General features: G+C 38.2%; 1 protein-coding gene and 1 long non-coding RNA gene across 10 annotated transcripts in view; one reads left to right on the forward strand and one right to left on the reverse strand.

Moving 5' to 3' along the window:
• The window catches only part of LOC121595883 (breast carcinoma-amplified sequence 3 homolog), a 111,252-nt gene that overhangs the window by 28,637 nt on the left and 56,110 nt on the right, over positions 1-26,505 (forward strand). For 5 of the 9 annotated variants that reach the window (XM_041920455.1, XM_041920276.1, XM_041920712.1 and 2 more), the window contains exons 4-6: positions 21,373-21,733; positions 22,146-22,315; positions 22,425-22,598. In XM_041920455.1, coding sequence (XP_041776389.1) covers positions 21,373-21,733; positions 22,146-22,315; positions 22,425-22,598 — 705 coding nt within the window. Of the gene's footprint in view, positions 1-21,372; positions 21,734-22,145; positions 22,316-22,424; positions 22,599-24,351; positions 24,489-26,505 lie in introns of those variants that run through there. The other 4 variants (XM_041920798.1, XM_041920367.1, XM_041920538.1 and 1 more) reach the window with 4 other exon arrangements.
• On the reverse strand, positions 4,853-5,469 carry LOC121596582. Its single transcript, XR_006005293.1, has 3 exons — positions 5,429-5,469; positions 5,260-5,357; positions 4,853-5,175 (listed from the first exon to the last, which is right to left on the reverse strand). It is a non-coding gene; the product is annotated as an uncharacterized LOC121596582 (long non-coding RNA).

Genomic DNA, 26,505 nt, shown 5'->3' on the forward strand with positions numbered 1-26,505 from the left:
TGTTCTCTTAGTATTGTATCCATAACCCTTTGAAATGTTGATGGTGCTTTTTTTAGTTTAAAAGGTTTCTTATTTACTGAACTAACAGCAAATGCCGTTTTATCTATATCGTCTTCCTCGAACTGCACTTGATGAAATCTTGCTACTAGATCTAAAGGCGAGAAGTATGAAGCCTTCCTTAACACTTTAAGCGCCGTGTCATATAAATTCGCATGACGGTTTTGCTCACCGTTCAGCTTTGCATCTGACGCTCAGTAATTCTCTTGATAACGAATGAGGTAGGAAAGAGAGAACGAGAACGACATGTGCTACACCGCTTATCGCAATAAAACATAAGAGTGATAACAATGGCACGAGAAAGTGTCGCTCTCATCGCTCTCTTGACATGCGCTACCAGCTCACTCAAAAACTGTGACGTCATGCCGGCGGTCAAAGTGTTAATATGTGTAAAATTTCAGTAATATCAGGATTGGGATATTTGTCTGAAATGGTTTTTTTCGGTTAGGGATCTATAATCGATGACCGAATGATATTTATTGAAACCTGTGGCATCATCTTTTTTGTTACAATCCATACGGGAGAAGTGTAGGGAGATATTGGAGCATTTTCTTCGCTTGCTTTAGTATCAGTACTTTAGTTTCAAACATTTGAGAATATTAATAGGATTTAGTATAGATCGGGACGTTGTCCGTGGTATTAATTTTATGTTTTATTCTATGCGTGACTGACAACTTCTCTTTATTAAAATATAGAACCTCTGGAATATCTCTCTTTCTGTTCTGAATTGCTTCCAATTCAAATATTTGAATATATTTATTTGTGTTACATTCTGTGTTTGGCCCAATAAATTTCAATGAAACCATTGTCACCAATATTTATTTCATTTAAATTTATCTTGATATTTGTGTCACAATCATCCTTTTATAAGACTTCTGATTTATTTCCCAAACTGCTTCAAATGCACAGTAACAAAATGTTTTACATGTTTTTGGTACAGGATATAAAAGACACTTTTTCAATCTGGAATCAATCCTAATCGAGATGGGTTCAACCTATGCCCAGTAAGCTGTACCAGCTTTGCTAATATCAACCATGCATTTATTATCTAGCATTTTTTAAACGTTTTTGATGCGACGACCGTTCTCGGTCAAAGCCTTTCTGTACCACTTATAGTGAGGGCACTGCGTATGGAGGCACGGTCCATTCGAGGCCATGCCATTAACTCATGCCGATGTTATAGAGTGGTACGAGTTGACGATTGTATCACGATACTGGCTAAGTATTTGGATTTCACTTATTAAAACAAATTGTTTTTGCACACAAATCGTTCACATAATCACGGCTCTTAAAAGGTTGTCAAATGGAACAGAATGCTTCGAATCTAATGGCCAAATATTGGAATTATGCCGAGTGCCAAGATCAGGTGGATATCTTGGCATAAAAAAATACATTTTATTTTTCGTTGTTCATACTTGCATATGTGGCAACCTTGTATATTATTGCAACGCAGTGTAAAGTGCCGAAAGCTTTTATTTCTCCTACGAGCGATTGTGTTGCATCCCTACTCGTGCCTTCGGTGGTGGCGTCGGTTTTTTATCTTCATTATTCATCGTTGCGTGCTAAACATATTATATTACCGACAAATTGACGTGACACTTCGAACAAAATTAGCTTCAAAAGCTGTCTCCTTATTTCAAATTAAAATACGTTAAATACTAGCGCTTTCTCTGTATAATGATTCGCTTACTACACTGACACAGAGCAGGAACTGCTAAACCTCTTTTTGTTTTTCTCCTCAACTTCCAAGGAAGAATATTTTCTCCACTTTTCACATCATTTGCATAAATTTTTAAACCCATCAAATGATTTTTCCGAGTATTTTTTCCAATTATTTTCATAAAATCTTGCCTAACACTTCCTCCGCCATTTGTACTTGGAAAATTTTTTTCCATCTAAGCAGCCCCGAAGAGAGCTCATTTTGACAAAAGTGATCGCCTTCATTGAAAATGACAGTACTTTCGTGTCGGAAAGTTTTGTAGCGCAAGTGTCACGTTGGTTTGTCGGTGATTATATTGCATGTCTTCCAACCAGTTCTGCAATATGAATACAGGTTGAAATTTTATAAATGTAATTTGCCTAGTTAAAACAAGCTAAATTAATAGTAATAATTCGCTCACCGCGATTTTTATAAACGATACGCGACGGAGTGCGATGAATATTACTGTTAGCATGTGAAAGTGCACAGGCAACACATACTGTGTGCGAGAAAGAGTGAACAGTTATCTTGCATGCAGCAAGCAACAGCCGGACCAAACCGGTTTTTTTTAAAAGAACGGAACGCACGAACGATAGCACCTTGCTAACAATATTGAAGCGGCAAAGACCGGAACGGAACGGAGTAAACGAAAAGAACAAAATGAACGGAACCGAATGAACGGAAAAAACGGGATGAACGGAAAAAAACGGGATGAACGGAAAAAACGGGATGAACGGAAAAAAACGGGATGAACGGAATGAACGGAACGTAACGATTTTGTATAAAGGATCGAAACGGAACGGCCTACAAAAAGAACAGAACTATTTTAATAGGTTCGGACCGGAACGGCCAACACTAATCCCGGCCATAATGGCAGACACCTCCACGCCATCTTACCACCTCAATTTGGGCCTACCACGTGTCTCCTGTGTCTTTGTGAACGACCAAAAAAGACCTTAACTCTTCCATGCGTACAACATGGTCAGCCCTCCGGAGCCTGGCGAGGTTGATACGATGTACGACAGTGAGGTCGCCGTACATCTCGTATAGCTCGTCATTATAATGGCTTTCCATTGTCCTTCCACACATACGGGGCCAAGTATCCTTTTGACCATCTTCCTCTCGAACGCGGATATGAGGGCTTCTTCAGATTTGGACAGTGTCCATGTCTTAGAGGAGTATGTGTGTACCGGTACTCTATAGATGTTATATGGTCCCAGCTTCGTTCGTTACGACAGGTTCTTTGATGTGAGTTGATTTTTCAGGCTGTACAATGACCGATTGGCAGCCAGCATCCTTGCGCGCAACTCAGCTTCCATGCTATTGTCGTTGCTGATTCTGGGACGACTTTAAAAGAGCGTTCACCTATCTGTACGCCTATGTAGGCTTGGATTATTTATTGGTAGGGCCGTTAATGTTGCTGAACATGTCAACGCCTACTTCCGAACATTTCTATATCTCGCTGAAAGAGTTTATTATAGGCCTGAACAAATCTACATCTCGCTGAACATGTCTATATAATCCTTGAAAACCCTGTAATACTGCTGGCGGATGTGTTGCTCCGTCACAGCGCCCAACGCCGGTGCTTTACACCGAGTCGGGTATATTTTTCCTTCGTCGACCGGAGAGTGCCTCCGACTATTAAGAAACGAGCGATTCTGAGGTTTGTGTTCGAATGCGCTTACTTTATTTAGGTTTTCATCTCTTATATGCTATTTAGTTGCTGACCGCATATAGGTCAGCTAACTGTAACTATGACTATTTTGATAACTAAGTTATCTAAGTTTTATTTATACTTAATGTGACATATACTTATGGTTTATAAATTGCGTAAAGTTACTTCCTCGTTTGAACCGTGAGAACGGTTGACTACCTGTTTATGTTTGTTGCGTTTCTGAAGCGCGCGCTATTGCTTGAGCCGTGTTTTGCTTGAACTTTGTTTTAACTTGGAGTGTTTTACTTCGCTACATCCGCATATATGCTTTTATTTCATAATGAGGTCGTACGCAACACCCTGTATCTGCAATCCGCGGTTCTCTGCCGCCTGCACGATCACTTGGTAAGTTTCTACTACATAGGAGTGCCACAGACCAATGATGTGTGTATCATCAGCGTAGGATCTAGGTTGACTTATAGAAGATGGTTCGCGTAGTCTCCACCTTCGAGTCACGGATTGCCCTCTCTAGCGCCAAGATAAATAGGAATATCTTGGTTCGTAAACATAAAATAGATTTGCGTCAACTGTCTACAAACGAAAAAGGAATAAAAAAAAACTTGATACACTCACTAAGAAACTTCGCAACAATTAGTGCTGGATTGTCGAATTCGCATGCATTGCTCAAAACCATTTCCAATCTTAGCTATTCTGACTCCAAATCCGGCCAAATCAAACCAACAGTCCCGTTCGGTGCCGTCTGAAGCCTATAGAGCTGTTTAGAGCTATTTGGAACCGTTGGAGTCATTGGTTGTCGCACGTAGCGGCTAGTCTGCTTTTTGTAGTTTTTTCATCAGTTGTTAGCTGAAATCAAACTTCCGTAAATATAAAGAATGCATATTTAAATAGCTTATGATCCATAGTAGCCAAATTAGATCCACAAACGAGCGCACGATTGAAAATTTGTTTGTACAAATTCGATAGAAATCATGCCAAAAATGGTTCTCAAATGTGTTGTCACACCTCCAGATTGGATACTATATTGTTGAATAATTCGAGAAAAATCGGGAAAAAACCCGGAATTTTAAATCCTGATTTGAGTGGCCACCCTGTAATCTCCATATCCCCGACTGCCGACTAAAGAATTCATTCGGCTCCGAATTTCTCCGAATGGATTTGCACGGTTCCGACCATAGAATGTTACATCCCAAGGACGCAAAAACCCACGGTGGCCTGTGTAATCTGAGCTCTCTACAAAGCTCTCCACGAAGCTCTCGTTTGCAGTCTTGTCGAGAGCTTCGCCTCAGGCGCCCGAACCATCCGTCACGCACACATCTAAACGTTCTGGTTTCTTCAGCCGCTCACGCATACCAATGTGTTTGCTCCACCCCCTTTTTCGGTTTACTTATAGAAATGATGAGGCTGTTCACATTTGCTTTAAGCACACACTCGCATGCTGTTTATTGAATAATATAGCTCTCCCTTCCCACATGTGTTTTGGCATACCCACGCTGTGTAGGCGGCAGAACACTATCCCCCTTCTAAATTTACCGTTCTTCCTCCTCTCGTTCTTCCTTCCTCCTACCGCGCTCGGGGTACTATCCGTGCTGCGTGTTCAGCTGGCTTCAGTTTAGTGATGACGTCATGAACAGGAGCTGCGAGTGTTGAACCGACTTCTGTTAAGTAATGACGCTGGGCTGCGCGCGTTTCGACAGGTTCTTAGCGTAATCCAGTGCGTTGGTTTGTGGCAGTGTTGTGATGAACGCTGTCCAAAAATGATCCAATAATTTATGTATGTAGTATGTATTACTATGGAGAGTTTTGCGCATAGGATTAGATCAACACTTACCTTAATATTTTAAAACTGGAAAATGTTTTCTTTCCGTCGCTCACTTTGAAGATTGTTGACGAGGCCAGCATGCAGTCGTTGATAAATAGCGCACACACCTGTAACTTTTTAGACGCCAAAGGTTAGTTGAATGAACCTGCACAAGCACACATGTGAGCAAGAAACTTACCTCAACAATTTGCTAGGATAAATCATTCCATAACTGAAGAAGAACGAACACGGCCCAAAACGTAGACGAGCAAAGTACGTCGCACAAGAAATCGCATCTCACTTCAGTACATCCTTCCCCAGGGAAAGTTCTGGACAGACTGAGGATGCCTCACACTCGGATGAGCGCGATAGTAGAATAATCATGGTGGATCGAGAGTAGTGATGCGCGTTGCGTTCCGAACCTGCCAGGTGCGATCCGTTCCGGCATGCAAGCATCCGGACCGCGATCCTTATTTTTTACCCAAGCAGGTTCAAACTGAGCCTGTTGCTCCTACCGTTCTTTGCGATCCGACCTGAACCGACTGTTATCAAGGATCTTATCGATCCGATCTGAACCGGCTGCTCTCAGCGTTCTCGGCGATCTGTGCTGGGCCGGTTGCTCTCAGTGCTTATTGTGATCCGGCCTAGAACGCACGACATTCTACTCTCTTTGTATTTATGAGCCGGTTTGCCGGTTCAATTTAAACCTGTTTCTCTCAGCGTTCTTTTCGATCCAGTCTGGAACGCACGATCATCTGCTCTCTTTCGTACGATGGGCCGATTTGGTACGTACAAAGGAAGCAGGTAAAATCTGAACCTGTTTCTCTCAGCGTTCTTTTCGTTCCGGTAAAGAACGGCCTTCTCTTTTGCTTCTTTCTAGTATGGACACATACACACATTCTGTCTATGTGAGTGATAACAGCGCAAGCCATACTATCTCAGTCAAAGAGATAACGGTACAACACCCGAGCCGTGAAGCCAGGTTAGAGATTTGTGATTGGTGGGAAGCTAATCGCCAAAATTTAAAAAGACAATCCTGCACTAGCGGTAAGCGCAATGAATGAAATGTTTCTCTTCTGCCATATGGATGTTATCAGTATAGGTGCGTTATTTTGACTGGATTGTGGTAGTCAATGAATTGCTATGTGTCTGGTGCTAAGCTGCTTCGTTGGGCATGCATCTCCAATGAACTCGTTTGAATTTTTACCTTAGATCTTCTTTGTGCAACTAAATATTGAGGGTGCATGACATGTTTATCCTTCCGCAATAATTTCTATAACGCCGTTTATCGCCCCGTGAAACAACGCTATTCTTATGGACAATTAAAGTGCACTACCGGACACTTTCACACGGGTAGTTCACCGTACAGTATAATGTCAACTCTACAGAAACAACTTAACAGTCTATGTATTTTAAATAAACCAATGTTATTCGATGTTATCTGCTTCTATTAAGAACTATTAATTCAATCAGTGTAGTGTAATTTAATCCATACGAAATTTAAAAAGCCGAATAAAGTTGTAATCTTTATGATTTTGCATCAAAATTTCATACGCGTTGCAACAAATTTCTGATTTACTTCTTTATTTATAAGTATAAAAAGGGAATAATGATTAATTTTAGAAAAAACAAACAAAATTCCTTAAGCTTTTAATGAAAAAGGAACTGTATAGCGGGCTACTTAAGTTAAGCGGGTATATTTTAGTAGAAGAATAGTTTTACACATTCAGTAAACTATTATTATTCTTTGGGTTTGGCTTTCAGTGACTTATTGATCCCCCCATAGCAGGATAGTCGGTCCTACGTATGGCGGCACGGTCCATTTGGGGCTTGAACCCATGACGGGCATGTTGTTAAGTCGTACGAGTTGACGACTGTACTACGAGACCGGCTTAAACTATTATTAAGCTTTGTTTTAATTGAAACTGTGTGATTACTGCACAAAAAATATAATACAAAATATTCAAAGAATACTTTGAAGTTAACCATATATAAAGTGAGCAACTGAAAAAAGCGTAACCATGGTAGGTCATCTTGAACCTGCGTACCGCGTTCCGTTCTTTTTATCCAGATCGGCAGGTTCGTTCCTTTCCTCGATTTTCGGAACTATTCTCATCACTAATCGAGAGAGATGGATAGACTCACTCCAGCGAAATCCGCTGGTAAATGCATGTGTGTGTAGTGTTGGGTAAAGTAGCACAATTCAGTGTGCTGTGCGCACACGCACTGTGCCCTAAGTGTGTTGTGCGCACTGTGAGCACAGTACGCAATTCGTACCAGCGCGGAAGTGCTAGCACAGTGCTAGCCCTACTAGCAATGAGAATGAAAAAGTGTGCGACTTTTAGGCGAGGGGCATAGAGAAGCAGGGGGAGACGGTTGGAAATACGCGGAATTACGCGGAGGCGCGAGCGTGTTTTCACCCCCTCCCGCTCGTTTCTTTCGTAGCGCGCTGTGCGCTTTCCTTCACGCGGATTTGGTGCACCCGAATCAAAACAAAAACTTGAACACATCAAACTCGGTTTATATTTTATCACTTTTGTTGCGAATAAAAGAACATTTAAATACATAGCTCCCCACAATCTTGCTTCAAACCACACACATTCATTATATAAAAAAATCGTCGTATTTCAAATAGCCGCCTAACTGCATGAATACCGTTGTAGCTGTTCAATGCAGTAAAAAAATAATGAAATAAAGCAGCGCAAATCACACATTTAAGATAAATGGTGAAAAATAAGCGCAGCTTCATTTCAATGTTCACAACACTTCAACACTTAGCGAAACTTCGATCGCCCGGGACTTAGGCTAACACGCGCGCGGCCTTTCACGGCGAACGCTTGAGCTGAACTGACGATTTCGTGTGGTGGCAAGAAAGGGAGCGCACAGAGGAACACTCACTGCACTAGTGCGAGCGAGACACCGATACCCGCATGCCGCTGCGAGAAAACCAAACTGAGCGCACAGGCTGAAAATGAACACACACATTCACACATGTGTAATTGTGTGAGTGCAAAAACTGTGTAGAAATTAAAACACGCTCGCGCCTCCGCGTATATCCAACCGTCTCCCCATGCTTCTACATGCCACTCGCCTGAAAGTTGCACACTTTTTCATTCTCATTGCTAGTAGGGTAAGTCTTCATGCAGTGTGTGTGTTGCCTTGTAGTGTGTTCAGAGAGCGCACTGTGCAAAGTGTGCGGATTGTGCGAAAAGTGCTAGCACTGTGCTAGCACTTCCGCACTGTGCTAGTACAATGCGCACTTCAAGCACTGTGCTGTGCTGTGCGCAAAGTATGATGTGCTGTGCGCACAGTGCGCACAGTAGCACTTTACCCAACACTATGTGTGTGTGACGAACGAAAGACTTCAAACCCCGATTCCCCCGTATTTCATCCATAATTTTTCGTCTAACGCACACACCTCTACACGGGCGGCGTCCAAAATCTAGAGAAAGAAGACAGGGTCTCTCGCTTTGGCACACAGAAAAAGCTCTGAACAACTTCGGCTCTGCTATTTGGGATCTTTGATGTTCGATTGTAGCTACTTCTGTTTTTTTCATAATCATGCCATGGTAAATGTTAATAAAAATGATTGTAGCGAAGTTGGATTTTTTGTAACCCAAATTCTGCAAGACGAATTAATGTACTTTTCAACCTCCTCAAAAATCAAAACCAAAATGATATGATTACACTTAACCCAAAAGGATTTAGATTAAGGATTAAAATTACCGAAATGCCGAAGCCTTGCAATATAAAGCTTATTAATAGATTAGCTCACACGGTCCATACTTCAATTCGCGAATCATCTCCCTTTAAGTGTCAAAAAAAGGTTTGCCGATCTTTATAGGATCACATACCACGAATCTTCGACAGATAAAATTATCGTAAGTTAAAAAAATATTCGTAAAATACGGGTTCTTGTTACAAGAAATGAATATACTACCAGAACACTTGGAACATGGAAATTAGCGAAAAATAATATTTAAAAACGTTTTATTACAATTTTTCTCTTGATCTGTCAAAAAATTGCAGGCAAATATTTTTTTTATTCATAGAAAGATAGAAAGCTTGGACTGCTTGAACAAGATTCTAATAGGCAGCTAGATTTCCCATACCTCAGTGAAAAAGTGGGTGTTTGATAATATTTCAATTAAGTTCACTTTTATTTTATCTTTATACTTCACAGTTGCTATTTGCCTGAACCGCGTGCTTCGCTTTTTATCCTCCGTCCAACGCACACATACATTGTCCTCGCTATCGGTCTGACGCGTACACCTGTCCTATTGATCTCGCTGTCATAGCATCCAGCGAGGATGATCGATGTGCGTCTATAGCGGTCGGTGCACTACTCACCGATTACATCTAACAGTGGGGTTGAGCGATATTTTTTAACAGAACTGTCGTGTGAGAACACGACTAATAAAAAATATCCTATTTTAATAATAAGGATAAAAGAAAATGCATGTGACTTTAAAAGTATATTAAAACTCTTTTTTCAATAAAAAAGGAGCACAATGAAAAATAATATCGCGAATCTATATATATAAAAATCTCGTGTCACGGTGTTTGTTGCGAGCATCCTCCGACACGGCTGGATCATTTTCAACGAAACTTTGCACACACCTTATGGTGGTATGAGAATAGGTTTTAAGACTCACATCATTTTCAGATGTTACACTAAACTTAATTTATTAGCAACTTTCTAATCCCATACCAAGAGCAGTATTGTTGTTATTGTAAAAAGCACTTTGACACTCGGTGTTAAGTACAGTTTACACTGGTATTAAAACCCCGTAAGCAAATTCGAGCAGTTTGCGAGCTCGCAAGAGGCCTCGCAATCGCGATAGCTTTTTAGTGCTGGTATATGGGTACATATATTCCCCGATATAGGCCATGTTCGATATACGCGATTTTGGTATACGATATGTTCTAAATTTGACAGTTCCTTGAGCAAATTGTATAAATTTGACAGATCGAATGTCAAATGCAAAATAACTTCCCTTTGGTCGAATTTTAAAAACCATTTCAAAAGGTACAGGTATTTCTCGATATACGCCATACACAATATACGCTATATCGCTATACGCGATTTTCTTAATTTGACAGTTTTTATACTAATAGCAGATCTTAATTACCTTCTTTTATTACGACCGATAAGAAGAATCGAAGCTTTGGGATAAAACCATAGTAATCATTGTAATCGTTGTTTTATACTCCTTGGATTGCAAATTCTTCTATTTTTAATAAAAACGGGACATTAATTTTATCCCGCGTGAAACCGGGTAAATCAGCTAGTTTATACATAAAAAACGATTCTACGTTTGAAGCGAGGAGTACAAAAAGTCAATTTGTTTAACAATAATGATTTTAATCAGTATTTTATATGAATATTGTGGTATATTTTTAATTCTTAACTTTGCGGCCCGCGAATCACTGACAATCTGTACTTGCAACCTGATGAAATGTGTTTGACACAGCTGTTGTAGGCTGACCAGATGAAGTTGATGAAAAACAAGACACATTTAAAAAAATACGGGACATCGATTATTTTCCTAAGAATTCCTTTATTTTATTTTTCTAACATTTCCTTTTTTTCCAAATATTACAAATCATTGGCATAAATTTCGCATTCAACGCAATTTCCATAAATTACCACCAATTTCTCCAGCATACTTTGTCAAATATTCATTTGACACAGCTAGGGAGTCCAAAGTTGGAGTTGCTAAGCTCATACAAAGTTCTTAAACAATAACCCCCCCTCTTTGAATCCCTTTAGAAATCTCCTCTCAGCATACCAAAACCAGAGCTAAGAACTCACAACATAACGTGTTCTAGACTATTTTCAAAAAAAAAAAAAACACGTTTCTTAAAAAAATATTGATGAACGCATTTTTAACCTCACGCCTCTCATCCAGTTAAGCACAGACTTGTCTCCAACGACTTTTGAAATTTTTGGTCCATAGGTCGACCACTTTGTGGCGCATCCTCTAAACTGGGCTCATTTCGAAAATCTGGGGTGGCAGTTGGTACGGTTTCGATTCTGAAACCTTCCAATTTCGCTAATTAGCTATGTGAAATATTAGGAAAGGAGCACTATTTTTGCAATCCACTTTTGTGCTTTTCGTAGGAAATGCCTTATAATTTAACAGAAACAGTTGAAAAAAAATAGTTTCTATGCATTAATTATTTTATTGGCATTAAATCTACAACACTTGCACACTACATCTGTAGTCAAAAGAAACACCTCTAAGTTGCAGAAATTGTCAGGATAATCTGTCGCATTCGTGAACAAGTATATCCAGAAAAAAGTGTAACAAAACTCGTCAATATATCACACACCTTGATTCGTTTCTTCCTGGCAATAGTTTTATATTAATGATGCTTAGTATTGGAACTATGTTTTTCCTAAGCAAAAATCAAATTTAAAGAAATGCTCAATGCATTTCTTTAAATTGTGCACCGATTGTGATCTTAATTTCACATCGGCACCTAAAAACTTACCAATAACACACATGATGCAAGATTTTATTCGTTAAAGGTCCTATCACATAGGGGAATTCAGAATAGAATAGCTTTTATCACGCCAGGCAACATGAATTGATCCAGACCAATGTAGATTTTATTAGTAAGTTAGTAAATTATTTAATTTTTATATATAAATTCCATTATTATGTACAAAAGATTGAAGTCTTACGCGATAATGGTAACGAAACTATTAGTAGATTCTGTCAAGAACGAGAATCTCACTGTCAAGGTGAAATGAGATGGGAAATAAACACATAAAGCAGATCGGTAATTCTGAGCGAGTTATTACGTTAGGAAAACGGATTTTGCTGTCAAATGTGGCTAACGACAGAGGAATTTCGGAATTATTCTTGTAAAGCAATAGGGTCTTAAGATTGGTATTTGTATAGCATTTAGATTTGTATGAAGGGCACCACTGTATATGAAATCACGACACTCAAGTGAATGGAAATTGATTTCCTTAAATCAGTGCAACCGACGCTCTACAATTGAACCCAATCTAAATCTTAATACCCTTTACAATAATATCTTTTATCAACGTTCATTGATCAAACAATTAATTTTCCTCAAACTTAAGATTTGTTTGGAGCTTACAGGGTTTTACAGTCCAATAAACAATTGTCTACATGCTTAATACAATGCCCGATTAGTAAAACACACGTTCTGACTCGAATCGTTTGACTTTTGGTTCAATCGAAGCCGACCTTTTTTAAATCATGTGAACAGTGTACAAAAAATGGGTTATCGTATTAACAAATGGTAGGCAATTGTGTTCTCTAAATTGTTAGGCGCATTGTTTCAAGCAGGCATTGTTTAAAGCATGTTGTAGTACAGTTGTAGGATTTTTATAGGAATAGTAATATTTATTCTAACAATTCTAGAACATAAAAAATGGGACGAATCGTGATTTTGTTACGAATACGACGGGACCTAAAATTTCTGGTAAAAAACTGTCCGGTTAAATACGGTACGTATGGTCAGCCTACTTAACTGTGATTTCTGTAAACGAGCTGTCATTTTGTTGAGCACTCAACATTACTGAATGACCCTACAAACAAAGAGTGGGATATTTTATCATGGTGTGTGTAAAAACCTAGAGTTAAGCGGAGAAACGGTGTGAAATATAAGGATGCGAGAGTGCGTTTTGGTTTCTACACAGTTTTGACACTAGCACAGATACAAATGTGTAAATGTGTGCGTTTACTTTCCGCCAGCGCGCTCAGTTTGATCTGCTCGCAGCGCTGTGCTGATATCGGTGTCTCGCTCGCACTGCTGCACCGAAAGTTCCTCTGTGTGCTCTCGTTCTTGCTACCACACGAAATCGTCAGTACAGCTCAAGCAGTGCTGCAAAATGTCACTATCAATGTCATAAAAAATATGACTGAAATAAAATCCATATCAGCGTCACGAACTCAATTGTGATAATCAGAGGTGATACTCAAAACGATTGCTGTGATTAATACATGCTCATGACATGTTTGCGACCATCGCTTGGTCAGTCACTATATCATGACTTTTTTTTGTTGTGATCAATTTGGCAAAATGTCACTGACATAGTCATGACAAATTCTGGCTGAAACAAAATCATCATCGCGATGGTCACGGGAGATATGTATTGCGTGCGAGTGGTTCCAAGAAACAAAATGAGCATGTTTTCTCGCTCTGTTTGACCCGACATATAATCAAAACAGATAGAGGGAGAAAGCATGCTCATTTTGTTGCTTGGGACCACACGCCAAGTATATTCCAAGAATGTCGTGATAATCGTCGACAAAAATGTCGTGACCAAGTGAGTTACCAACAGTTGGGTACGTATCAAAATGTCACCAAGCATTTGATTGATCCTCCAACTGTTTGGGTATAGTCCAAGGTGGAATGTATAATGAGGTGTAGTTATAGCGCTTTTGGCGATCCCCCCCTGGGCTCCGATTTTGACAGATGGTTTTCCGCTTGTATATGTATTGATGGATTGTTTACGTTTTGCATGGTCAATATTTGGTGGAGATCAATTTGGGTGAATATTTTAGTGTATTAGAAGACAGCCCGTGATTTAAAATGGAAATTTTCCTTCGAGAACTTGAAGCGTTCGCCAAACGCGGAAAACTAACTGTCAGTTTTCTTCGTCGATTCTTCTTCCACCTAGCTGTCAAAACGGGCTTATAACTTGACCTGATATCTTTACGGTCCTTGGTATAGTCACTGATCATCTCAGTGATCATCAGCAATGAGCATTAAGCTACCACGGATATGTTCATTTATTCGTTGGTGAAATACTCGTGATACTCATGACATTTTGCAGCACTGAGCTCAAGGATCCGCAGCAAGCAGCCGCACGGGTGCCAGTCTAAGTCCTGGACGCTTGGTTTTATAATTTTATAAAGTGTTCAAGTGTACAAGTGTTGTGCGCATTGAAATGAAGTTGCGCGAATGATTCGTAATGCATGTTATGTACATCGCGTAGCTTCATTTCACACCTTTTTACAGCAATCAACGTGTGCAACAGGATCTACGCAGATATTCGGCCACTTCAACGTTTGCATCGATGGAGCGATCGATTTTAATTTAGTCAAATATTGTGTACCAACTTACGTAAATGTGTGAAATCGTATAAAATTAAAGTGTAAATGTAAAGTGATGAAAAAAAAATCTACGCGTGTATGTGTTTAGCTCTAGATAACAAAAAAATACGCAGCAAGTGTGAGCGATCGCTGAACGAAAGAAACGCACACAGCGCACCGCGAAAGAAAGAAACACAAGCACCCGAAAGGATGCTCGCGTCCCAAGGAAACATTTTGGACCTAGCTTGAACAAAAACTGGGCTGTCTTGCTTTATCTTCTATACCGCACCTGCTTGCACTCATTCGCGAGCATTAAAATGCTCTCCCCGATTTTATATTCGCGCGAATTTCCTGCTGCTGTAAGAATGTATGAGTGAATGTGCATCGTTTTTCTCTGTGTTTCCTCTTCTCCCCCCTCGTTCGTACTCCTTTCTTCCATCGATTCGATGCGCGATTTCTGATTCAACCGCGCAGTAACATTTGTAAGGTTCCGTGACAATCAGATAGTGTACGACAAAATACACAATGTTTTCATTTAGAACCGTGGTCCACACGGAACACTGATACCCCAAACATCACCGGCCAATGTCAAAATCTCGTTATTGGCGGTGACAGGTGAATGTGTCCTCCTCTCTCCTCGTCCTCTCCATTCTCCTCCATAGAACTCATTCAAATGAAATTTTAGAGAGAAGTGGGAGAAGAGGGAGGAGCAGGAGCATCAGCTTTTTGCTCTCTCTCAAAAATGAAGTCCGAAATTGTCTGTCTTTGGGTACCAGTACGGGAACTGAGATAGGGCCCCATCTCAGGTCCATAGTTTTATCCATTCATCGCGTTTTGGTCGTTTAGGGTATGGGCGCGAGCATTGAAAGAGCGCACCGTGTATTTTGTATGGATGCGGGAGACAACCGCGGTACCCGTTCCCTCCCTTTTTTTAAGCCTAGGAAATCTTCCATCGGCTTAACTCTACGTTTTTACGCACACTATGTTAAAAATTACCCGCTCTATGCCCTTAGGGGATTCAGTAAACATTATTTTTACTGAATAGATTACTGAATCTTCAGCTTAAAAAACTTTCTAAAAAAACTGAACTTCAGTAAAACAAGTTATCTGTGTATAGTTTTCTTCTGCTGTCATATATAGTTTTGAAGTCAATGAAGAGATGGTATGTGTCGTTTCTGTTTTCAACCATCTTCTTAAAGATCTTCCGCATGATGAAGATCTGATCAGGGGTTGATTTTCCGTTTCGGAATCCTCTTTGATAGTTTCCTACTATCTCTTCGACGTGCGGGACAAGGCGATCCTGAAGGACCAGGGAGAATATTTTATATACGGTATTCAGCACCGTAATACCCCTGTAGTTGTTGCAGTCCAACCTATCTCCCTTCTTGTATATGAAGTAGATGATGCCGAGATTCCAATCACAATGCATCGATTCGCTATCCCACAACTCAGTAACAATTTGATAAATCTCGTTTTCTAGTCGTGCACCTCAATTCTTGACCGGTTCAGCTGCAATTCCGTCGGTTACGGGTGCCTTGTTATTTTTCAGCCGACGGATAGCTTTTTGTGTTTCTTGTATACTTGGTGGCAATAGCATGGCACTGGCTGCTAGTGGAGCCTCTAGCTGTTCTTTAAACTGGACGTTAGGTAGTTCATCAAATTACCGAGCCCGCTGCGAGAAGACGTCTGGTTGGTAACTAACCGGATCGGCATCCTTGTTACAACAGAAAATTACCTTAGGTACAACGTTGTTTCGGTGACCTGATATCACCGAATATGGTAAAACTTTTGTGTTGGTCCGTACGACTCTTTGGTTCGTTGGAGTTTCCGCATGTTTTGCTCTTCCAAAGCATTTTTCTTGAAGCGGCGAACTCGTTTCTATTTGCGTCTGAGCTGGGTATATTCCTCTGCGTATGCCCGCTTTCTTTGCGGTTTCTGTATTGTAGCGGTGTGCCATATGAACCGTACGGTTCATTCAGTTGACATGGAAAAAATATTGATCCGGTTCACTAAAGTAGAATGCTATGCCTCTTTTGATACATTGAAATAATAAAAAAAAATGTGTACAAACGACATCATGCCGCCATACGTAGGACTGACTATCCTGCTATGGGGGGAAATCAATTAGTCACTGAAAGCAAAACCCACAAGTGGTGCAGGCAGGCCTTGACCGGCAACGGTTGTTGAGTCAAAAGAAAAAAAAATCCGGGGATGATACAAAAGTCAGAAAGGCTGAAAAATTATCGAAACAAACATAGATTCAGTAATTATAAAAATGATTTATGGACAAGTCAGATGTCATGCCATGTCAGATCAATTGATAGGTTTTTTGCCCATGAGACAACAGAAAACTCTAAACATGATGACCAAAAAAGTGAACCAACTAACTTATAAGCGTGCGCGATCAACGAATGACACCCCGTAGCGTCTTAAATGGACTGCGTACAGAAGTCTGACGTCGCATAAGAACATTTCTGCATATTGATCACCAACATCTTGGCACCTTTAGGCAACAATCAAAGCATCGCAGGAAATTACATTTGAGCTCAGGTTCATTTTTGAAGTTCCAAAAAAGCTAAAAATGAAGACAGAGGCACAAGTGGCTACATTACTGGGTTATCTGGGCCGGGAGATCGATGCTACCCGCCAAACAGTGAAATAGTATGGGAAAATTAACACACATATCAGGAAGCAGAAATCGCGTCCACTGACTTCGCAATGGCAAACAATGACGCCAAAACTCAATGCGTTCATACTAGGTGAATTTCGATAGAATTTCGACATGACACCCTAGTCTGCAAACTGATACAACATCCGTCACACGTGTTCCATCGAATTTTTCTGGACCAACATGATGCAAAAGCTCTACTCTAACAATTTTGTCGCGAAAACTTATGATGCCTACAGGCATGTCTTCGTCCATAATGGCGAAAATTCCGGATAATTGATAAAAGGCAACTCCCAAAGTCTTATATTTATTTGTCCAAGGAAGCTTATATAATTACCTTTCAAATTATGTACATGTTAAGAAATTATCTCTCCTAGTTTTTTCCACAGCCAGCCGAAAAAAGGCATTTTTTTCTTGTAAACGTTACGGGGATATTGATCACGAGTTCGAACATACCGAACGATCCATCATTGCACAGTACTTTAATTAAACTTGAAAGAGTACGATGGTATAAAATGTTATTTTTAAAGATATTCAGTAATTTGTATACGAATAGTTTCTTCACAACTTTCAAAATCAGTCAATCAGTTCGCGGGCCGGATTGAATGTTGCGGCGGGCCGCATTTGGCCCGCGGGCCGGACTTTGCCGACCGCTGCCTTATATGACTCCAAACCCTGTAAGTCACTGAAAGCTTAGCCCATTCGTGGTACAGGCTGCTTTGGACCGACAAAGGTTGTTTAGCCAAAGAAAAAAAAAGAAGAAGAATACATGTAAATTGGTGCACTATTCGAAAAAGGATAGAACTACAGATTAATTGGTAGTTCTGGTCACCTGAACAGCAGCAAGCCGGCCAAATTTTGATTGTTGTTGCTTTTTGATATTGATTTTGTTTCATACCGATCTAGATTGCTTGTACGCATTTTTTTTTCAATTCAATTGGCACGCCTCTAATTCTAAAGGCATATGCCATATGCCATTTATTAGCAACCGTGATGAAGATTAATTTCCAATAAGCGTTAAAAGTTCGACTAATCTTGAGATAAATCCTAAGACCATTGTTGTCCATAGGAACCTTCTATACAAGCGGTCAAATGATTGAGTGAAATCGAAAAAGTCGAGTTTGTTCCACTTTCTCTTGAAGTCTATTATTTTCTCTTTTATAGTAATAATGACATAAGCCCATGACGGGCATGTTATTGAGTCGTTCGAATTGACGACTGTACCACGGGACTGCCTCTGGTTAGACCATGGTGCTCCACCCCACCCCAGTCATTGAAAGCCAACCTATGTGGCAAAATTTAACCCTCCGCGGATATATGCGCAAATGCATGTATTATTCTTATAGCGTCGTAGCGTAGATTTGTAATATCAAGTGATACAATTGTGCTATCATCTGCGACGGTTGTCATATACATGAAAATTTTGTCGTTTCATCTGAAGCGGTTGAGCTATCATCTGCAACGCTTGTCATAATAATTGATACTTTTGCTCTATCAAATGAAAAACATTTACCTATAAAAGATGCAGATTAAGGATTAGATTAAGGAGTTAGATTAAGGATTGCGCCGCTTGTTTCAAATGGAATAAAATTCGCTTGAAGAACTTTCTGCTTTGGAAAGATAATGAAAAACCATGACAAAATCATAAAACCGTTGGATTTGTCAATTAGATAAATTATATGGAGACATGAAGGGCAGAGTTCTTCTGTGTATGTGACCATGTTTGAATTTGATAACTCGCCCCGCTAGTAACATTCACCACCGATGGCTCCGAGATCGCTGCCCACCTCTGCCAACTAATGTTGGACAGCCTTTCGCTCACAAGCAAGGTAGATTAAAAATACATGTTAGAAAACGGCCTTTGGGGGGTCGCCATAGTTGAGGGACTTAACGTCATTTTAAAACGGTTAACCATTGATTTCCGCACACAAAGCATAGCAAATAGAACATATTTCTTTGTTATTTTGTGCATTTTTATATGTCTGTTGATTTTATAGAAAAAATGAGATACATTAACAAAATATTTGATAATTTGTTTAGTCATTATACAATAAATTCACGAAGTTATGCGAAATAACACATCTATTTTCTAATTTTTAAGCCCAAAATATATTTTAAAAGTATTTTTAATGTAATTACATAAATGTAAAAAAGTTTGAATCCTGGGGACCTTACTTCAAGTGACGAATTGTCAAAATGCTTTAGATTCCACAACCTGTTCTTATTATTCTTCCTTGCTCACATGCACCTGACTGACGGGGCACATGTGTCTTTAAAAGTGTCCTGTCAACAACCATCTGGATATTCATTACACGGAACAGCTTAACATATCCAGCTGAACTTCCTGGACTACCGTGTTTCAAACCATTAGCTTCGCTATGCACAATCCTCGGCCTCTGGTGGCTGCTAATCCCGCTACATTTTAGAAACTCGGAAAGAAAAATCCAGAATATCTTTCTCATCTTTTCATCTCATAAAAATGTGATAAATTATTTTCTTGTGAAAAGATACCAAAATTGCTCGAGTAGCTAACATGATGAAGTAAAAAGAAACCGGACCAACACGACACTCACTACACGTTTGTTTAAATTTGGTTCATATCCATCGATTGGTATTGCCTGATCGTAACGGACGCGTAAACACATTGATCAGCACCGACTTCAACCCCGGATTTCTCCCGGTTTTCCTCGTCTTAAACGTCACTGATATGTTCAAACATTAAATATACAAATGATAATCACCAATCAAAACCACAATCCCAGGCATTAAGCCGGAACGTCGTAGTATCATTGAAGAGAGTAAGATCCAATAGCGATCAAGCTAGTTAAAAATGTCATGCGAGAATTGAGTTTGTGGGTAGCCAGTGGAGGGGTGGGATAGGAGGGGGAGTTGATTTAAAATATTTTTGGTCCCTATCATTTTGTACTAAAACGGTTGCGGTTCGGAGTTTTTTTTTTTGCCGAAAAGAGATAAACACATACAGCACGCTTTTTTTAGCGACCGTAAACTGTTCAATTGACCTAAAGCTTTCGATTGGTTTGGTGACATGCCGTAGGTGGCAGATCGTTTTCTCGACCGATTTTTCGCAAAGCGAACTAGAATGCGATCTCAAATACTTGATTTTTCTGTGCGGGATGGCTCAAAGGCAAGGGATTCTTGAAACTCCTTTGGCCGCGTTCCCGAGTAAAAATGATCAGAAGTATGTTAGGCCCCGATTGGACATGAGTAAGGACAATGGAGAAGCCAATACAGCTAACGCCAACGAGCTATACGAGATGCACAGCGATCTCATTGTCGTGCAATGTAATGTATCAAGCTCGCTTGGCTCTGGTGGGCTGTTCATCTTACATGCATGAAACCGGACGACCCAAACCGTAAAGTCTTTTGATTCGTCCACAAGGACAAAGAGGGCGCGGTAGGCCCAAATTGAGGTGGAGTTGTTCGCCATCAAAGCTGGGATAACGGACTGGCAGACAGGGGCGCTAGACCGTGAGGGATTTCGCATACTCGTGCAGTAAGCCAAAGGGGTTCTAGCTCCGGGTAAGTAAGTAAGTAACTAAATAAAAACGAAAAGGGTAACAACCTGGTATAAAAATTAGCAATAATACCGAGTAAGAAGGTTATATCACTGAACCCAACGAAACTAACCTCTGTTAAGATAAATGATGTATCATGCGAAAGCCAAAACTCGTAGCTCGGTTAAATGTCGTAAGTTTTCAAGGGAGATATACGTGTCGTATTTATTTAACGCTCTTTTATTACTAAGTATGTTTTTATGTCATTTTATTTTTAACTCAGTTTGAAAGTCTCGATGTGTATTCTACGTGATGCAACATATCCTTTAACTAGCAATTATTGACTAATTTAATGAAAAATGTCCGGTTTCATGGAACAGTCGTCAATTCGTATGACTTAACAACACGTGTGTCATGCCCAACATACGTAGGACTGATTATCCTATTATGTGTATTCAATACAGGGTTTTCCTAGTCACTTTTGAATGTGCACATAATTATTCGCCGCTTCCAAGATGTTTTTCAACAGCTGTCAAATGATGGAATTGCTTCATAATAAAATTTCATTTTTTACACATGATTTTCAACACATCACAAAGTACTGTCTTATTAAATTCAGCATAGGGTGTGTTGAAAATCATGCTGAAGAAATTTAAAATAATGATGATCGAAATGAAATATCAGATTAATGTGGATTAACATCTTGTACGCGGCTAATAACAACATTTACATTCTTCGTTCCACTGACTTAAGCCCCTGTAAGTCACTGAAAGCCTCGCCTACTAAAGGTGCAAGCAGGTCTTGCTACAACGGTTGGCTGTGCCAAAGAAAAATAAAATAATGACAAATAAATGTTGCTTTTTTACGATCTTTTAAACAGGGACGCCAAAGGAGAAAGTATGCGATGATACGGCGATCGAATTAGAGATAGAAGCTAAAGCACAATGGTGTCTACAACGCCAAGAAAATACATCTGCTGCAGAAATTCAACCACCGCTTGCTATGGACAACTGGCTCATTAAAGACCAAATTGTAGAAGAAGATATTTCTGGCAAAAGACACAATACTGGATCGATGCAAGAGTATGATCGTTCACAACATTCACATCAACGTGAAAGTACTCCAGTAGATCACGATGATCGGTGGTTGTCGCAAGTTGAGATAATAACTCATGCTGGTCCGCATCGTCGTTTGTGGATGGGTCCGCAATTCATGTTTAAAACATATAGTACACCGAGTGGGTAAGAATATAATGGTTTATAGTGATATCGTCACTTAATTTTTTTATCATAATGCCTCGTTTTTTGTCGTTTTTTATTTATTGGTTTACTTAGTTTTGTTTTTTTTTTTTGAATGAGAAAGAGTGTTTGAATGAGAAAGAGAGTTTTTTTACGACAAAATGCGGTTGAGATAATTGCCTACCTTTTCATAATAGATATTTAGATGATTACATTAACTTCTTTTTTGGTTGAATATTATAAAACACTAAACGGTTATAAAAAACGTAAAATTTCAAAATTGTTATATTTTATCTGAATCTTTTCTAATTATTTTACCTAGGTATATACTTATGCAGTATATATGTAATGTATATGAATATATTTATAATTAACAGTTTAAATCAATTTTTTTTATTTTAATATCATGTTTTAGTTCCCCGTTGACGTCTATTGACACAGAAGCAGTAGAAATAGGTACCAATACCAGCGGTGGTAGCGGTGCCATCTTGAACCGGATACTACAACGATCCCATCCAGTGAATATGCCTTCAGTTGGAGGTATGAGGCCTTTGGTTCCTGTACTAATTGATTCTGGATCATGTTGTAATATGCATTTAATAGCACTTTTCAAATTTTATATAACCTGTTTTTTACTAATATCCTTATATTTCTTTCCCGGATTTCTTAAACGACGACAATATTGCAAAATCAGTAGATGGTTTTGAGCAAAGCCCACGAATAATGAATATGAACGAATTTCGACATCACGAAAACCTGGGCACCGAGTTGTTATCATCGTTAGGTCCAGTAGAATCACAATTACGCGAAGATCTTGCAGATGCTATGCGTGAATCACCTCTTAACACTACTAGGAAAGATACAACAGGTACGGGTTGAGTTGCTATTTTGAATAGACGCCATCACATTATTTGCTTCATTCTCATCCAATATGAACACGATATGTTTAACGGTTTTTGATTTCGTTCGATTAGTTTGTGCTTTTGAATTTCGTTTATGTTTTATATTTTTTATAGTTAGACGATAGTTGTTATTGTTTATGTTATGATTTATTTTTCTTTGTTGTTATGTTGTTATCTTATCGTTAGTTTTTTGTTTTATTGGTCAATTATTAATGGCTGGGATTAGGTTTTGTGGCTGGCCTTGTTTTAAACTGTAGCTATTGTTGGACTCTTTTTAACTACAATTATCTTTAACGCAATCAATCAGGAGAAATTTCATCAATTCCGTGTTAAAAATTTGAATAATGTGTGTGTGATAATATTATATAATTTAAAAAGCATGATACAGGAGACCCCCGAAATATGACTGCATTTGCGATTGAAAAAAATGACATGCAAGGTGTAATTTGAAAAAGTCGAATGTCGAATATCTTTCAATACATAGTTTACTATCGAACTTGAAGAGTAGATATCGATAATATCGTGTATTTTTACTTAAACAATTCTCTACAATATATTGATATTATTTCAAAAGTCATTCACACATTTCATCGATGTGTATGGAACGGTTAACGGTGAGAAATAAATAAAATCCAATGCTTTCTGCTTAATAACAATTTTTATCTCAAGTTATATCTCACATCTATCTCCTGTATTGAGAATCAGTTACAGATGCAATAATTTTGATTTCGAACATTTTGTTAAAAATGATTCAACCTTGAAAAGTAAAAAAATTAAAGAGATGAAAACTTAAAAAAATTTCAAAATTCCCTAGAAATGAGTAAATAGATTTGTAAGGCATCAATTATATGACAGGCTATGAAAGATGATACGATGATTTTGTTACGTTTCTCAAATATATTGAATTGATGTTGGACAACTGTGAGCTATTTGTTTCTTTTTAATAGAAACAATAGTTATGCAAAGTAGGATACTTCATTTTTTATACTTAAGACTTCTTTCCTATCTTAAACTGTGGTTATTATAGGATTTTTGATGATTATATTGACAAATGCTGCGAGTTGATGGTTTGTTCGAGCATATAATGCTCGAACAATAAAACAAAAATACGCTAATCTTGTCAATATAATTCTCGAAAACCCTGTGTTGTGAAGGGAGCAGAAAACTGCATAGAGTTTAGACTCGGTGATGAGGCGGTGCTTTCGCACCTTTCATCTACTCGACTGTTTTATTCATGTAACAAATAAATTGAAACCACTTTTTTAAACAAATACAAAGAACAAACCAAATAAAAAGTGTTTTTATGTTGGACGCCTATATTTACAACCTATATAACCAAGCATGTTTGGTGGAATAGATCATGTATGGTAAAATTTTGTAAGGAATCAGATAGATAAATCCGATGTAGTTACGCCCAGAAACAATAGAAGGCATAGCGAAAGGAATTGTTAAAAATTAACAATAGTTAATAATTTAGTTGTTAAAAATTGCCAGAGTTCTTGCCAGAACTGGCCTCGCGAAAGAAATGGTTAAAAATTAATTGTCATTAAAAATTAACCAGAGTCGTTAACAATAGCTAGAATTTGGCATTGGAGTTCATTTGTTAAATTTAATGAGTGGTCCTAAGCCGTTGTTAAACAAATTATCGTCAAGAGCGTATGCGATACAAGTTAACAGTAGTTTAATCGTACTGCTCGATTTTTTCGCTTATTTTTACAGGCATGAACAACAAATGGACTCGGTTAAACCATAATGAACTTTAAAGTTTAAGTCAGTTTTGATGTATTGTAAATTTTTGTTATGTAAATCAATAGAAATATGTATAAATATGCATGTATACAGCTATATATACATACATACGTACAATATATATATATATATATATATATATATATATATATATATATATATATATATATATATATATATATATATATATATATATATATATATATATATATATATATATATATATATATATATATATATATATATATATATATATATATATATATATATATATATATATATATATATATATATATATATATATATATATATATACAGTGGCCGGCAAAATAAAGTGGCCACTACTTACATTTTTACATTTTTCTAATTTTTTTTCGTTAAAAGTGAAGCTATAGCTATAGTTATAGCTTTGTGTTATATTTTTTTAAACAATCTTCATTCTTTGCTCTTAAATGTGCAATCAAAATTTATTGAAAAAATCAAAGGTTAACCAGTACCAAAAATATTTTTAAAAAAATTAGTCCAAATCACACTGACAAAAAAAAGTGCCCACTATGCAAATCGATCAAACTTATCGTTTTTATCGTTTTGTTTTGACAGATTTTTTGTTGACATGAGGTGTTTAGGCAAGCGACCGGTTGCATGCATTAGCATTGGCATTGAAGTGGATTCGTACTTTAATTTTGGACAATTTGGCTCAGTTGCACAAAATGGAAAACAACACAAAACAAATTCCTCTGGCTGTCCGAAAATTAGTTGTTCGCGATGTTCAGAACGGGGAATCACATCGAGCTGTTGCTGGCAAGTATAGCATCAGCAAATCAGCAGTTGGAAAAATCTTTAAAAATATAGTACGTTAGGTTCAGTGGTAGATCGCCCAGGCCGAGGTAGGAAGAGAATAACAGATAGCAAAACAGACACCAGGATCGTGCGCGAAGTGAAGAAAAACCCTAAAGTAACAGTCCTTGAAATCAAAAATACACTTCAGTTAAATATATCCGATCGAACGATTCGCCGTCGCATCATAGAACAGGGGTACAATAGCAAATTAGCCAAGAAAAGACCCTTCATCAGTAAGGCTAACAAATCAAAACGGCTCAAATTTGCTCAAGAGCATGCGGATAAGCCGCTCGAGTTTTGGAAAACTGTTCTTTGGACAGATGAGTCTAAATTTGAACTGTTTAACCGAAAACGGCGGTCCCATGTGTGGTGTAAACCAGGTGAGGAGCTTCAAGAGCGCAACATCCAAGGAACGGTGAAACATGGAGGGGGCAATGTTATGGTTTGGGGGTGTTTTTCTTGGGGAGGGGTAGGAAGCCTGGTGCGAATCAACGGCATTATGACAGCTGATACTTATATTACCATCCTACAAGAAAATTTAGAGGTATCTCTAATAAAAACAGGTCTAGAAAATAAATTTGTGTTTCAGCAAGATAACGACCCCAAACATACCGCGAAGAAAACAAAAACTTTTTTCAACTCATGTCGCATAAAACCGCTTGAATGGCCTCCACAAAGTCCTGATCTAAATCCCATCGAGAATTTGTGGGCCATTCTCGATGATAGAGTGAAAAAAACTGGCGTAACTAATAAAGATAAATATTTTGAAGCCCTAGAGAACGCCTGGGAAAATCTTGACCCAAATCATATAGAAAATCTAGTGGAGAGTATGCCAAAGCGCTTGCAGTTAGTCCTAAGATCCAAAGGGGGGCACATAAAATATTAAATAGTTGTTGTTTGTGTTTAATAAATCAATTTGTTGAAATAATTCATGTGGGCACTTTTTTTTGTCAGTGTGATTTGGACTAATTTTTTTAAAAATATTTTTGGTACTGGTAAACCTTTGATTTTTTCAATAAATTTTGATTGCACATTTAAGAGCAAAGAATGAAGATTGTTTAAAAAAATATAACACAAAGATAGCTTCACTTTTAACGAAAAAAATTAGAAAAATGTAAAAATGTAAGTAGTGGCCACTTTATTTTGCCGGCCACTGTATTATATATATATATATATATATATATATATATATATATATATATATATATATATATATATATATATATATATATATATATATATATATATATATATAATACAATATATACAATATATACAATATAT

The sequence above is a fragment of the Anopheles merus genome, chromosome X, assembly GCF_017562075.2.
Source record: "Anopheles merus strain MAF chromosome X, AmerM5.1, whole genome shotgun sequence".
Taxonomy (NCBI): Eukaryota; Metazoa; Arthropoda; class Insecta; order Diptera; family Culicidae; genus Anopheles; species Anopheles merus.